The sequence below is a fragment of the Propithecus coquereli genome, unplaced genomic scaffold (genome assembly GCF_000956105.1).
Source record: "Propithecus coquereli isolate 6110/MARCELLA unplaced genomic scaffold, Pcoq_1.0 Scaffold84, whole genome shotgun sequence".
In the NCBI taxonomy this organism is placed as follows: domain Eukaryota; kingdom Metazoa; phylum Chordata; class Mammalia; order Primates; family Indriidae; genus Propithecus; species Propithecus coquereli.
In genome coordinates this window covers 2,310,569-2,327,455 of record NW_012154618.1, presented here as the reverse complement: position 1 = coordinate 2,327,455, position 16,887 = coordinate 2,310,569, and the positions used below count along the sequence as shown (strand labels likewise).

Genomic DNA, 16,887 nt, shown 5'->3' with positions numbered 1-16,887 from the left:
GACACCACAGCACTCTAGCCCAGGCAACACAGTGAGACTCTGTCTCAAAAAGAAAAAAATAAAAAAATAAAAGCCACAGGCAAATTTTTATGAAAAGTTTAAAATTATTTCAAAATCAAAGTCTGCTTTATCATATTAATTGTACTTAGGTGTAGTACTGCAGTGTTCTTAGGTGTATTGCGTGGGCTGCATTACATATAGCACTGTACAATAACAATTAGAAAAGGCAGCATATTTCACTGATGCTTGTCTGGTAATATCACTTGTGTTATAATGGAAGGGTTTTCGTGATATGTTTTTCTACATAAATGAGTATAGTTAGTGTTGGTGGTAATGCCTCTTTTTACCTGTTAATAGTTAATTATGTATACGAGGCTCCACTTCTGATTTATTACAGTGTTCAGTCCTAGTTTTTACTTTTATTCTTGAAGCATTCAGTTTTACTTTTAATTGTATGTACTTTAGTTCTCAGTTAGACCTGCAGATATGTACAGATAGTTCATATTTATGTACTGCACATAATCATGTCATTCAGCATCGATGCCATATTGTATTACGTAAATAATAAAAGGTATGTACAGAGGGGGAAAAAGTCATGGAAAAGACCTGCAATATAAAAATAACAACTTCATAGTATTTGTGAGAGGAAATTGGCACAGCACAGCTCTAGATGTAGTCAGAGCAGTGTTTGGATCTCCAGCTGTAGGTCTGTCACTTATGGCAGTGGTCCCCAACCTTTTTGGCATCAGGGACTGGTTTCATGGAAGAGAATTTTTCCACAGATAGCAGGGAGGGTGGCGAGGGGGGTACCTCTGTGGCCTGGCCTGGTCCCTAACAGGCCATGGACCAGCCTCTGGGGCTTGGGGACCGCAGACTTACGGGATGAGTGGTAATCCTGGAACATTTAGTGATTTGACCTGAGCCCTAGTTAACTTATCTGTATAATCAGAGAACTCACTCTCTGAGCAGTTGTAAGGAATCAATGAGATACTGCTAAGCCACAGGCATCATGTCTTGTACTAGTAGGTGCACAATAAATTACCCTACTATGGCCTACCCAACAGGAAAAGCAATCCACAACCCCACATGTATCTCTTAGAGCCACAGTCGTGAAAATAAAAAGTAGGGCACATCTTTCTTAAATCCAAAGGCATTTTAGTATCTTAAAAAAATTAACATCTACTGAACTCTACATTGCCTTAAAAGAAAGACCTCTAAGGTGGTAGAATTTTCTTTCATCTCTGTATTCCGAAAACCTAGAACATAACAGTGATCACAAAAGACTGGGAACCAAACAGTTATAATTAAGAATTATTTTTTGAAAAATAGGCTTTTGATATGATTAATTTTGAAAATAGAAACTTTACCATATGATTAATGATATTTTGAATACAGATTATGCTAATAATACATACTTTGTTTTTTTCCTAATTTCTTCCACCAGTTGTTTGATGTGGTCTTCCATAAATTCGATCTTTTCATTTTTCCGGGCATGTGCTTTCTGTAGCCTCACTATCCTCTCAATCAACATGGCCTTGTCTACTTCTGGAAAGTTATCCACAGCTACTGATGACCCGGTATTTTCTGGAGATCGATCTTCGGCACTGCTTCGAGCATTAAGGGACCCTGAATAAAAAAAAATTGAGTTCAGATATTGTGTTTAGTCTAGAGTCCTCTCTCATCTATTATTTATTACAGCATTGTTTTCACATATTCACTCTAACAGTGTTGGACACAAAACACAACACAGGTCACATGTGATCTGAGTTCTTATTTGTGAATAGACTGATGACAGAAGTACCAAAAGGGTCTATTATATCTCTTAAGAAAAAGTCAGAATAAAACGCCTAAAGTGATACTAAAATTAAACTATAAAAGAATAGAAAAGAGCAGAGAGAGGGAGGAGGGGAAGAAGGGAAGTATATGAGAGAGAACGAGAGGATAGAACATGGTGGGTTAAGCTCTGGAGCCAGCCTACCTACATTCAAATCCCGCTTCTCCACTGACTAGCTATGTGACTTTGGACAAGTTATTTAAGGCTCTGTGCCTTTACTTCATCTTAAAATGGAAATAGTAATATTATTTACCTCATAGGATTGTTATCCTCATTTAAAGGAGTTAATATATGTGAAGCACTCAGAACACTGCACATTGTAAGCACTATGTTAAGTTTAGACATTATTTTTTCCCACATCAGTGAGAAGAATTTCTTCTTTACCCTACAAAAATATGTTTTTTCCCAATCCCATTTTATAGATTAAAGACAAGTAATATATCTTACCTAATGTTATACAACTAATAAATGGCTGGGCTGGGATATAAATACATAGTGTAATTTCAAATCCATATTCTTTCTACTACACATTTTTTCCCACTATTTTAACAGTTGATGATGTTTCTTTCCCCCTAACATGCAACTCGTCGGGGGCAGTATAGTGTAGTGGCAAGCAAGGACTCTGAAATAGGAGAGTTCTGTCACTACAGATTTTGGGCAAATCACGTAACCTCTCTAAATCTTGGAGTCCTCATTTGTAAATGGGAATTGAATTATAATACTTACCTCACATGGCTGTTCTGCAGAGTAAATGATGTATTTAGCATGGTTCCTAGCATTTTGAAAAATGATAAGTACACTGATATTTAAATATGATATATAATGATGACCATTTTATTAGTTCTCAGGTGTTAAAAGTAATATCAAAGTAAAAGACACCATACTACACCAAATCTCTCTATACGGATGGATACAAATTTGAATTTAAGAAAATGGAAGTTGTGGCAAAGAATAAAGCAGCAGCAGGTAAGAAAAAAGAAGGAAGGGAGACAGATCATACAGAACCTTACAACAAAGCTGCAATCCTGGGTGACAAATAGAGCTTAAACATTTAATCAGAAACATTTTTTACAATATAATTACATATAATCACTACTTTTTATACTTCAAATAACCACCACTTTTTATACTTCAAAATGAAACAAAGCATGTCAACACTTTTTAAAATAAAAAACGCTATGTATTTCTATAATCAATCACTAAATAACAACTAAAGCTATTAGTTTTTTACCTGATGAACTAGAACGACTTCCCATGCTGCTGACTTCTTTATCATAGCTTCCGTTCTCAACTTGATCTAATTTTCTCCGTGCTATAAGAAAAAGAAATGGATCACTTGTGAAAATTATCATGATCACTTGCTAAAATCATCTCGTCAAAAATGGCATAGACAAGAGAAAGTTACTAAATACATACTTTAGAGGACTGTAGGTCAGCAATCCCCAACCTTTTTGGTACCAGGGACCAGTTTCATGCAAGACAATTTTTCCACGGGTGGTGGGGGGAAAGGGAGGAGAAGCAGGAGCTCAGGCAGTGATGCAAGTGTTGGGGAGTGGCTGTAAATACACGTGAAGCTTTGCTTGCTCGCCCGCAGCTCACCCTTGATTGCTTCTTTGCTGCTAGTCTCCAGTCTAAATTTAAAGCATAATTCAGCAGTCCCCAACCTTTTTGGCACCAGGTACTGGTTTCATGGAAGATAACTTTTTCCATGGTGATGGTTGGGGATGGGGAGGGGCTAGGAGGAGGCTCTGTGGCCTGGTTCCTAACAGGCCACAGACGGATACCGGTCCACAGCCCAGGGGTTGGGGACCACAGCTGTTACATTCATATAAAATCACATCTGGAAATATAGAGGTCAAATACAAAATATATAGAAACAAAACTATGTAACTGATTCTGTTATCACATAATTATTAATACACTGAACTTAACTTTTAGAGTACTTACGATACTAGAAATTTCCCGCAAATTTTCCTTTAATTACATCTATAAAAACAAACTAAATTCTATGGCAAATATCTGAATATATTCATGTGAAGTAAATTCTATGGCAAATATATAAATATATTCATACAAAGTAAATACTAAATCTCTTTTATCTTATTACTATATCTCACCCTACTTTAACACAGAGCAGTGGGAAGAATAGAGAATAGGAAGTCAGAATACATATCTTATTCATCTTTGTATGCCGAGCACATAGCACAGACACCCAATAATTGTATGAATTTTTAAATGAAAGAAATGTGGGTTCCAGTTTTAGTTGTCAATTGTGTTTGGGTAATTTATAACCTCTCAGGGTCTGTTTCCTGAGACCCACATGAAGGGTTAGATCTCAACAACGTCTGACTTAGAGCTCTGCATCTAGAGCACAGGTTCTCTAGAGGCTGCACAAAACAATTCACAGGCATGTGAAGAAAGAAGATATTAGAACTGCTATTTATACTTAAAGATAGATCTTTTAAAAATTCTATTTTTCATATTTTCTCATATACATAAAAGAGTAATATATGTTTACAATTTATAAATAAACACATATTATTTGGAGAATGAACACTCAATAGTTTTTTACTAATAGGAGTATGTGATGAAAAATGTTTAGATACTACTACCCTAAGATACTTTCCCAGTTCTCACATTTTGTGATTCTGTGAATAAACGTCCTTTAGCATAGAAGTTAGACTATTAATAGAATTGCAAGAAGTTTAGTAATTTGGTTTATGAACATAAATATATTAAAAAGAACATACGGTTCCAATCTATGTGGTAGAACCTGATGTAAAATATAATTTTTCCACAAAATTCTTAATGATTAAAAGAAACAAACACATTCAAGGTCTAAGTGTGGAAGAATGTTATACCTTGCTGAAGTTGTTTGGTAAGATCCTTGATACTAGAGGCATGTTTACGTCTTTGAGTTACTAACTCATCTTTTAATTCTTCTACCTGGGTACTCAATGCTTTAACTTCTGTTTGACTAGAAGTAAGTTCAGCTTGCAGATTTTGGACTTCCTCTTTTCGCAGTTCTTCCTCTTTCAACAATCTACTTTCCTGAATATTAAATAAAACAAAACCCACCAATTTTAATATGTTTGTTTCCCTTAAAGCTCACAGTTTAAAACCTTAAAAATATAAGGTCCTTCATGGTAGAGATTCTTCTACCATTATTTCTCAACAGGTTTTGTTTATTGACCTTCTCAAAATCTTCATATATCAAGTTCTACACACGCAAAACAACATGCGAGATGGGTCTCTGAGTTTTTGGACTAAAGTCTCAAATTATTTCTATGAGTAACTTGAAGAAACTCTTATAATTTGGAAATATTAAATCACTTTTAAACTACAAAAAAACAGAAATTTAAAGTATCTTCTAAAATATATATATAATGATCCCAGTTAGGGATGACAGAAATCATGGTTTTTCTTTTCTTTTTTTTTGAGAAAGAGTCTCACTCTGTTGCCCCGGCTAGAGTGCCATGGCATCAGCCTAGCTCACAGCAACCTCTAACTCCTGGGCTCAAGCAATCCTTCTGCCTCAGCCTCCCGAGTAGCTGGGACTACGGGCATGCGCCCATGCCCGGCTAATTTTTTCTCTATATTTTTAGTTGTCCAGCTAATTTCTTTCTATTTTTTTAGTAGAGACGGGGTCTTGCTCTTGCTCAGGCTGGTCTCGAACTCCTGAGTTCAAACGATCTGCCCGCCTCGGTCTCCCAGAGTGCCAGGATTACAGGCATGAGACACCATGCCCAGCCATGGTTTTATTTTCAAAAGTGAAATATTCTTCATAATTATTTTAGGAAGAAATTATATTATGAATTACCACAGTTCAAAGGAAAAACTGACATTTTTTATAGCATTTGAAATTACCAGAACATCAGTGCCCATAGAAAAGAGCTTAAAATCAACTAGCACTACTTTTATACTATTAGGTAAATCAATTTGTGCCTCTTGCTATGTTGCTTTAACAGTTAACTGTACATTTATACTTACCAAATTAATATTTGTCTGTTTCATTTGTTCACATTGGCTTTGTAACTGACTTTCACTACATGAAAGTTTATCAAATTGTGATTGCAAAGAATTGGATTCAGATTGAAGCTGTGCATTCTTACTAGTGAGCTTTTCTGTAAATAGCAGTAGCTCAGATTCTCTTTTCCTACTGCCTTCGATGTCTTTTTGTAGGTCATTAATCAAAGAATTAAGACTTTCCACTTCTTCCTTCAAATTTTCAATTTCTTGTTTACCTCTAAAAAACAAAGTTTATATTTAAGAAAAAATTAAACTATTAAAAGACATTAAATTAATAGTTGGGGAATTTTCATCTAATCAAATGCTTCACAAGGGTACTTTTATTCATTCATGCAAATATTTATGAATGCCTAACTATGAATGCCAGAAACTAAGAGCTGGGAATATATACGAGCAAGACCATCATGGCCCCAGTTTTCAAAGAGCTTTTAGTCAAGTAGAGAAATTATATGTGTGAAAAAAACATTTTTGATGATAAAAGTACAGAACAGGTTGCCTAAACTAGCGTAAATGATGTTCAAACTAGTACTTAAAGCAGAAGTCAGCAACTTCTTCCTGCAAAAGACCAGACAGTAAATTAAGTTAGGCTTCTGGGTCATAGGGTTTTTGTTGCAACTGCTACACTCTGCCATCATAGTGTGTGAAAACTGCCATAGATATTACATAAATGAATGAGTGTGGATATATTCCCAAAAAACTTCATTTACAAAAAGAGGCAGTGGGCTGGATTTGGATCAAGAGCTTGGCGTGGACCATGGCAGTAGCAGTGAGGGTATAAAAAGTAAATGGATTTGACAGATATTAAAGAGTTAGCATTGCTAATATTTTGTGACTAGTTACATGTGTTAGGAGAAGGAGGGAAGAACAAAGGTGGCCCCTAGAATCCTGGGTTGTACAGTCATGTGGATGCTACACTTTTCACTCATCCCAGGAACATGAGAGGGGAAGCATCTTTGTGGGCAAGATAGAAAAATCAATTCTGGATATGTTAAAGTTTGAGGTGTCTTTGATACTTATGTGCTTGGAGTTCAGCAGAAAGTGCTAAAGATAATGATTTGAAAGTTCTACAGCATACTATAAAAATAGTTGGGATCACCCAAAGGTACAATAAAATTAGGATAGAGGGCCTTATGACAGATAGAGAAGCCCGCCAAGGAGATTGAAAAAGAGTAGCCAGAAAGGTGGGAGGAACACTAGGAGAGCATGATGGAAATGAAGCCAAAGGAACAGAGCATATCAAGAGAGATAACCGAGTTCAGTGGCATTAAAAGATATTAAAAATTTAAGCAAGACCGCGTCTGAGATATGTCCACCATATACTAGGAGGCATTAGTAGTTGTTAATGAAACGTTGGGGTAGAGGCTAGAATGCAGAGGAATACAACATAGGAAGTGAAGAAAGGGAGAATGAGTATAGATGATTCTATAAAGAAGTTTGGTTGTAAAGAAAAGCTGGTAGAGGAAGGTCACAAGAATCCTAGCTTTTTTAAAGACACAATCATATTTAAATGTAGAAAGAGGCCAGGTGCGGTGGCTCATGCCTGTAATCCTAGCTCTCTGGGAGGCCGAGGCGGGCGGATTGTTTGAGCTCAGGAGTTCGAAACCAGCCTGAGCAAGAGAGAGACCCCGTCTCTACTAAAAATAGAAAGAAATTAATTGGACAACTAAAAATATATAGAAAAAAAAACTAGCTGGGCATGGTGGCGCATGCCTGTAGTCCCAGCTACTCAGGAGGCTGAGGCAGGAGGATCGTTTGAGCCCAGGAGTTTGAGGTTGCTGTGAGCTAAGACCACGCCACGGCACTCTAGCCCGGGCAACACAGTGAGACTCTGTCTCAAAAAAAAATAAAAAATAAAAAATAAATAAAAAATAAAAAAAAATAAATGTAGAAAAAGGAAGTCAATAGAGAGAGATAAAGGATAAAGAAGGAATAATGAAAAAAGACCCTGAGAAGGCAGAAGAGCATGGGATACACAGCAGAAGTAGAAAGAATAATTCGGTTCAGAGAGAAGCAAGGACAGTTCTTCCATGATGATGGAAACAAAGGAAAATATGGTTGCAGATGCAGGCAGTACATAGGATTGATAGCAAGAAGTTGAGAGAACTGTCACCCTGATAGCTCCCATTTTTTCTGTGAAGAAGTAATCACCTGCCAAAGCACATGGACAGGTAAGGGGAAAGATCAAAGTGTGAAGAAATCAATAAGTAAAAAGTAATAAGGTGTGAAACAGATACTAAAAGTACGGGGGGAAAAAACTCTGACCAAGGACATGGTAGGATTAGAGGTGTATTAATATTCCCATTTGGGTTAGCAATCATGAATTTATAGCATCAATCTAGATGATGGTAAGGATTTCTTTAGCAACACTGAGCAGCTTACGTATTGGTAAAGTGTGGAAAAGAAGGTATTTGAATTCAACCTGAATCTAGGCTCTGCCAGGTAATGTCATGAGTGAAGTTTAGTTAACTGGTTTCATAAGACACCAAGGAATAATGCCAGCTCCTCACCTCAAGCTATACGTATGCAAAGATATAGATCTAGATTTACCTTTTAGAAGAAAAAGTTTAAGTACTGTGTATAACTAACAGAATTTGAAAGCTAAGGAATGAATAATGAAATTAAATAAATCCATTGTCTTATAAATGGCTACTGCCAATGTTTAAGGAATATAAACTTTGATTTTTAGAAGCCATGATGGGAACTCAAATATACCCAAAAAAGTTCAAATAAAAATTTTAAAATTTGTAGCTAGTAAAATTTTAAAAATTGTTATTGTTTAATGCCATAATTGCTTTTAAAAATAGATACAGAATTAAAAAGCCTATTTATTAACATAAACGGAAGTTGCTCATCTTGTACCTTTGAAGCTGCTCCTGTATCTGATCTGTAATTTTCACTTTGTCCAATAAATTCTGAATTTCAGCTTTTTGGCGATTAATAATTTCCTTATATTTTGATAATTCATCTTCTGTCCTTAATCGTTCATCTTCTAGACATTTCACCTATCAAATGATCATAACTAAGTTAAACTACAGACAATATTTTCTTGCTCCTTATATACTCTTTTACATAGTGGCTACATATTAATAATATAAGCTGAATTCCAAAGCAGCATTAGGTAATATGAAGAAAATATAATGGGAAGTTAACAGTACTGGGTTTTAGTCTGAGATTTCTTAACAATTTAGTCATGGATGTTTTAGCATGTCATTTTATTTTTACTGAATCTCTACTTCCTCACCTGAAAAAGAAGAATGTACCTTCCCCACCTTCCTCAAAGAACTGGCCAAGAACAAATAGGAAGGTACAAGAAAAACACTTGAAAATTAAGTGATCTCAAATTGAAAGTGGTTACTTAAAAGCCTATTTCTAAAGAAATGAATGATACATAGTGACATATTAGAAGAGATACTATTCTTACAATAAAGACTAAACACTGGAAAGGATCTAATAGATAATTAGAAAATTAAAACTGTATTCATCTAAGACTATTAAATATACTGAGGAGAAATATAAAGAAAGTCTTTCTATTATTTTCTGACACTCACAGTTCTAAGGTCCAACTATCTTTCTAACTGATTTGCTGATAAGACTGTCTTTAAATCAGAAGCCAAGGATAAGTTATAGATACAGCAAATTGTGCTGTGAAATAGGAATGTTTGGCAAACACTTCAAAGGGACTAACATTTTTATTTTAACAAAAGAGATTATGTTGCTAGGGAATTGCTATTCTACTCCTCTGAGTTCTTTAATTTTGGAAAATTTCTATACAAATATCCTTTTCACACCACTTTAAAAATCGGAATAAATTCAAAATTAAAGATATTTACCCTTCCCCTGGAGTCATGACTAAAGATTTAATTACCTTTGTTCTGAGTGTTCGCAGCTCATCCATACCCTCCTTAAATGTCCTCTTCAGATCTTCTAGTTCCTTTATTTTGGCATGATGCATCTTTTAAAAAGTTTAAAAGAAACCACAAATCATAATGTACTAATAAACAAGATCTAAAATTTATTGCCTGTTCCTTCCAAAAGGCCTTAAAAGCAGATGGCAATAGGTACTCATTATTTCTCTCTTCTGTATTTATTACACAATCTAGGATATACAAAGAGCAAAACTACTCACCTCTAGCTGGTCAGATTTTTCTTGCATTTGTTTTTCAAGTTCTCCTTTTGTAACTCTAAGCTTTGCATCAAGCTCATTTGATTTAATTTCTTCTGACTCCTAGTGGAAGGAAATTTTAAAAAATGACAATTTTTAAAGTTTTATACTTTGACAAGTGAAGAAGGCCTTGCAATTAAGTTTACTAACTGTGAAATACATAGCTGATGTATCTAAAACTGAAAATTGCATTGACAGATTTTATTTATTTATTTAATTTTTTTTTTTTTATTATTTCAGCATATTACGGGAGTACAAATGTTTAGGTTGCATAGATATTGCCCTTGCCCAACCCGAGTCAGAGCTTCAAGCATGTCCATCCCCCAGACAGTGCACGCTGCACCTCTTAGGTGTGAAAGATTTTAAATACATTTACTTTGCATGAACAAGAATAACACACTTAAAATACGTAAGATAATACAGAGTAGTTTTTTTAAGTTATACATTTCTTTGCACTCCTCTGACATTTTCTAGGGTTTTTATGAGGTTGAAAACTTCTCTACTAAGAGCCATTTAAACTGTAGGTACTTTAAAATAAGAAATAATCTGCATTTTATTTAACTGCCCTGTCCAATCCATTCTACACTTCAAATACTGCAAACATAGAAATTTAATTAGATAAGAGAACTGACTTGTAGTATAATTTGACACAAATCTATTTTAAAAGTTAAGCATACCTGGTATGTTTTTATCATATCCTGACAGTTTTTCCGTATCTGATCTGCTTCTTCCTTTGCTTGTGTTAACTTTGTTGTTGTTTCTTTCAGTTTATCTTTGGTTTCCTGCATTGACAAAAAACAGAAACAAAGTTGGCCACAATGATGAACGGTAAAAAGTACCCAGGGAACAGAGAAAGTTCTTTTCCTAGCACTGCCACTGAGGGGCCAGATACTATTCTAGCAGTATTTTTTTTCTAACAGCAAATTGAAATGATCTGCAGAGTTAACTGATAGCCATTAAATAAAGTTAAATTTGACAGATTTTCAGCAAATTACTAGAAGTTACCAACCTGTTAAGACAAGAGCAAAGTGTTAAAAAGTTCTTTGCACACACACATAAAAGACAATACTTTGGTTTGTGTTTGTGGTATATATTCAAAACTGCTGTTTTACAGATTGATGCTTCAATATGGTTTCTGTTGCTAACCACTCTCCTAAAATGGCAATTCTGAAGGTTTTTGGGGATTACTCTCATCAAATCCAATTACTTTTTCTTGTTCTTATTCTTTACTTACTTGTTCCAGTTCTGACCACCCCTGGCTCTTTGAATATCCTTCCTCTGTTTCCATTACAAGAGAGTATGCCTCTCCTCGTTCTTTCTTCTCCATTGGTCCTACTTCCTGTGGTGATTTTCCAAGATACAGCCCTTGACTTGCTTTCTCTCCCTAATTCTCCTTCAGAGAACCAATCCGGTGCCATGGTTTTGGCTATCATGCGTATTTATAATGAGAGTTTAGGTATATCTATAATCTCCTCTCAGTAGCTTCCCTTGTGAAAGGGGTAGATGCTGCTATTCTGCTTCTTCATAGATACAGCATAGGGACATCCCGGATTCTAACCACCAATACACTGTACTGTAAATGATATGTTCCCCCAATTCAGTACACAGCTTCCAGATGGCAATTCAGTACTTGTCACATATTAATTGTTCAACTAATATTTGTTGAATGAAGGAATACTTAGCATAAGCCTCTAGTTAGGTTGGTCTCCCCAAATACCAAATATTCATCTTGCTTTGTTCTTTGTTCCTGCTATTCCTCCACTTGGAATGCCTTTCTCGTCATCTCTTGAACCATCTAGGTTGCATAGATGCTTCAAACACTGCTTCTTATATGTCATTTTGCTTTTTGGAAAAATCTACCATACAATTAAGTTATATAATTAGTTATATAATTTCAGTTGCTAGTCTTTAATAATAATTTGACTTGTATTAAAACTTAGTATCACTGTAAAATATAAGCAATTATTTGCATACTTTTTCAAATACTGACTTTTTAAAATACTAGACTCGAAGAGAGGAGAGAGATATAGAGAGAGAGAGGGAGGGAGGGAGGGAGGCAGGGGAAGTTTATCTATTTTTTTCCCGCTACTGTATCATCAATAACTAAAACGGAACCTGGCACATAGTAGGTACTTACTTCATTCACTCAGAAAATAGCAATTGAGAGATTCCTCCATGCCAAATAAATATTTACTAAATAAATGAATGTTTGAATAAAGGAAAAGTGAGAACTATAATCAATGTGTTTAGGTTAAGGTATTAACTGCATTCATTCATTCATTCAGTATTCACTGAACACCTACTTCACACCATTGTTCTATGCTCTAGGGATGTAGTTGTGTACAGTTTTGTCTGTGTAGAAAACAGACAAAATCTCTATCCTCACGAAGCTGATATTCTAGTGATGGAGACAGAGCACAAACAACACATAAATAAAATATATATTAGTGACAAGTGCTAAGGAAAAAAAAAAAAAAGCAAGGACGTGAGAAAGTTTGCAGGGAGGTGTTGAAAGCTTAGGTAGAGTAGCCAGGGAAGTCTCACTGAGGTGACAGGTGATCAGTAGTCAGCTGAAGACTTGAAGGGAACCCATTGCAGATTGCCGTATCTTCCTCTTCTCTGGAACTCGTCCTTGTTTCCCATACGTTGAACTCTGTCTCCTCAGTTCAGGGAGACTGCTGAGCTCTGCACAAGGAGGTTCCTCTCCTTGTGCAGTGGCCTGGAACTCTCCAGGCATACCTCGTTTGTTTCCCTTCACTAAGGGATCATTTTCCAACGCTGCCTGTTGCCTCAGTCTGAAAACCTTCGTTTCATATATTTTGTCTTTTTTTTTTTTTTTTTAAATTTTGGGAGGGTAAATCTGGACCTTGTTATTACAATACAATAGAGTATAGTCAATCGAATACGGTTATAGAATAGAACATGGAATAAAGCTTTACTAAGTGAGAAAAAAATGGCAAAGCTAATTAGAAGTGAGCCCTGGCTTCTAATTAGTGGGCCTTCTGAGTAAACAAACCATTTAAGAATGAGGCTATCATTGACAACATGACAACTTTGGGAGAAGAGCATATTAAGCAGCAGAGTCTTGCTTCAGGTAATCTAGCAGAGGGAACATATCATAAAATTCCAAGCCCTAGTCACACACAATTGCAATATATTACAGTCTACTGCATCCTGTTGGTCTAAATGCTACCTTGATATCCAATACTCCACTCTCTAGCTTTCTCTGAAGCAGAAATATTTGGCATACACCCACATGGCCAAACGTGGCTGCCAAAGAACCACTGCCACATCCGTTGCCAGCCATATATATGCTCCAGTGAGATGATATTATCCTGATACCAGGTAGTGAATAGGTAGCAACCAGTCAGATAAACCAGTAGATGAGGTTGTGGGGTGAGATTCTTCTTTATATACTACACTCAAGAGATTCTTTTGTTTTTAGAGGTTAGGTGTTAAAAATACATTTCAGTCAAACCCCCAAAGGAGTTTAGAAAAGGGAACAAATACATTTCTACTGTCTGACCTGATGATCTGGATGTCCACTCTACCTAGTATAGATTTAATTCTGTAATATGCCCTGGAGGCCTGACCAGAAGCTAATGATCACGATGGATCCCGTAACCTATAGGACTCCAGTATTAGTACCTAAGACTTTTATGGGCAGAGACCAGAAATCTGAAAGAGTACCTGAAGAAGATTTACAGAAAGTGTCAAGTCCCTTGCCCGCATCTCTAGAGGTAGCCTATACTGCCCAGACAATAATTAAATCTTGTACCCTTTCATCCAGAGGCTCCCGCTAATATCCACTAGGTAAATACATAAAATAGGTAACCAGGAACCCATCTCACTCTTTGAAAGCAATGACTGTGTCATCTACGGCTTTTATATCAACCATAATATTTAATACAGTACTGTGCACAGAGCTAAATGTTTGCTGGTTAATAAATGCCTTTACTTAAAAAGAAATTGGTACATGTCTAATTTCCACATACCTGGTAAATACACTTGTTATTTTCATTTTCCAGCAATCCACACCACGTAACCTTATAGAAGTCAGCCTTAAACCACTTTTCTAACCTACTTACGGAGTATCTGGTTTCGTCTGACCTAAAAGCTGCCACAAGAATCTCTCATCTGGCTGGGCACAGTGGCTCACACCTGTAATCCTAGCACTCTGGGAGGCCAAGGCAGGAGGATTGCTTGAGCTCAGGAGTTAGAGATGAACCTGATCAAAAGCGAGACCCCATCTCTACCAAAAATAGAAAAATTAGCCGGGTGTCGTGGCGCAAGTCTGTTGTCCCAGCTACTCAGGAGGCTGACGCAAGAGGATCGCTTGAGTCCAGGAGTTTGAGGTTGCTGTGAGCTATGATGATGTCATTGCACTACCCAGTGGTGCCAGAAAGAGACTCTTATCTCAAAAAAAAAAAAAAAATCTCCAATTGCCCATTCTTTAAACTCACAGATCTGTAACAGGTTTTTACTCCTCAATGCTAGCATTCTAACAGGTTTCACGATTCTGTCTCTTAGTACTATAGACAAGGATGTGGAAAGTGCCACAGATATTAGATAAGACCAACTATTACGTTCAGATTTTGAAGCGGCTCAGGCAGTTGAAAATCACTACTACTTTTATGGATTTGGAATTTTAATCCCTCATTCTGGGAATTCAAAGAAAAGGGAAAATTCTAACTGGCTCAGCCCCATTGAGCTCTAGGGATCGTTGCCCTGCTCCGTTCTGGCAGTTCTTTCTCTGCCTTAGTAGTTTCCTCACACCCGTGCCAGTCAGCGGTCAGCTTCTGACCTGAAAGGAACCCACTATTCTCCAAGCTATCTTCGACCACTGTCAATATGGACTATTCTCCCTACAGTTTTCTCTGATAACACTATCTACAAATATCCAAAGGTGATTAAAAGTTCTACTGATTTAGAATGATTTAATAACGTATTCCATGATTACGGTTTATACAATATCATTAAGCCCATTTTTAAAAACTTGGAAATTGATATTTCTATAACCTGGCTCTTCTGCTTACATCACATTTTAGTGTTGAACTTTTACTTCACATTCTATCATCTTCAGATTTTTACTACCTCTAACATCAGCTCAGTTAGTGCTTACAATTATGACATCAGGTATCAGCCTTTATAATTACCTATTATATTAATTTTTTAATAAAATGATACAGACTGGACACAATATTAATGGAATTAAGTTTATATAAAACAAGGAAACTTATTCTTAAAATCTTCATTATACTTAAATAAGAATTTGTATTTCTTGAGGAGAAGAATCTTAGCATCACAAATATTTTTTAAATATCAGAGTTCACTTAAATATCCAGAGTTTACTTTCAATTTTGATAACCTACATATTCTCCTCCCCAATTTCTCACAATGTTTACTTTAAATTTTGCATACCAAAAAATGCTTAAAAAGAACAAGGCAGGCCGGGCGCAGTGGCTCACGCCTGTAATCCTAGCTCTCTGGGAGGCCTAGGCGGGCGGATTGTTTGAGCTCAGGAGTTCGAAACCAGCCTGAGCAAGAGCGAGACCCCGTCTCTACTAAAAATAGAAAGAAATTAATTGGACAACTAAAAATACATAGAAAAAATTAGCCGGGCATGGTGGCGCATGCCTGTAGTCCCAGCTACTCGGGAGGCTGAGGCAGAAGGATCGCTTGAGCTCAGGAGTTTGAAGTTGCTGTGAGCTAGGATGACACCACGGCACTCTAGCCCGGGCAACACAGTGAGACTCCATCTCAAAAAAAAAAAAAAAAAAAGAACAATGCAAATTTGGGTGCTGCAAACTATGAATAATAAAATTTAACATTTCATCCAATTTTATATGTAAACCATGCAAGGGCATTTCTTTTTCATAATCACCAAACATTCAGGTCCCAGTTACTCTGCAGAAGTCACTAAGCTTCAGGCCTTATCAACTGTTAGTACATTTACTCTTAAAACTGATTCTAATCATTCTTCCACTGCATTATAGTACTCACCTTGTGCGAATCCATTTCAGCTTTTAATTTGTTTTGTGCCCACTTTACTTTAATGATGTGAGAGTTGATATCTTCCTTTAATTTGTCTATTTCTCTGATGAGTCTAGTCGTTTCACCTTCCTAAAATAATATCACTAGGTCATATTTTTTCATTTAAACTATCAACTAATTATTTAAGTATCTTTTATACCCCCTCAAAGTAATCAGTGCAATAACACTATAATTCAAGAGTTGGCACACTATGGCCCACAGGCCATAAAACTGCCTTCAAGTTCAAAGGATAAGAGGGCACTAAAATCCTAAATTCAATCAACAGACATGAAGATGATTAACATTCATATTTTAACCAATTGGATGTGTTGTCAGCATAAGTATACCTTTAAGATTCTTAACTGGCTAGCATTAACATCAAATATGAACTAAATTGGTTTTGCCAGAATTCCTCACAATGACAATATTCCAAACAAAAAGTTAATGAATAAAAAGTAACATTTATCACCGAGAAATGATAATGCACTAGAAATATGACCATGTCAAGAGGCTGCTAGTTAACAGCAAGGTTTCTCAACAGCTAGCTCAGTAATTAAATCTCCTCAGACAGCATTTGAAAAGGACATGTTCTTTTTTAAGAAAAATAAAAATTCTGGCCAGCCATGGTGGCTTATGCCTATAATCCTAGCACTATGGGAGGCCAAGGCAGGAGGATTGCTTGAGCTCAGGAGTTCAAGATCAGCCTGAGCAAAAGCGAGACCCTATCTCTACTAAAAAAAAAAAAAAAAAAACAGAAAAATTAGCCAGGTATGGTGGCATGCACCTATAGTCCCAGCTACTCGGGAGGCTGAGGCAGGAGGATCCCTTG

The 16,887-nt window shown here is 36.2% G+C and overlaps 1 protein-coding gene across 1 annotated transcript in view; it reads right to left on the bottom strand.

Annotated features, from left to right (window-relative positions):
- Window positions 1-16,887, bottom strand: part of CCDC186 (coiled-coil domain containing 186) — a 45,296-nt gene that overhangs the window by 2,130 nt on the left and 26,279 nt on the right. The window contains exons 6-14 of the mRNA XM_012663884.1: window positions 16,029-16,148; window positions 10,703-10,807; window positions 9,990-10,088; window positions 9,729-9,815; window positions 8,723-8,865; window positions 5,825-6,080; window positions 4,696-4,885; window positions 3,066-3,146; window positions 1,416-1,626 (exon numbers count right to left, since the gene is read on the bottom strand). Of these exons, the coding sequence (XP_012519338.1) occupies window positions 1,416-1,626; window positions 3,066-3,146; window positions 4,696-4,885; window positions 5,825-6,080; window positions 8,723-8,865; window positions 9,729-9,815; window positions 9,990-10,088; window positions 10,703-10,807; window positions 16,029-16,148 (1,292 nt within the window). The remainder of the gene's footprint in view (window positions 1-1,415; window positions 1,627-3,065; window positions 3,147-4,695; window positions 4,886-5,824; window positions 6,081-8,722; window positions 8,866-9,728; window positions 9,816-9,989; window positions 10,089-10,702; window positions 10,808-16,028; window positions 16,149-16,887) is intronic.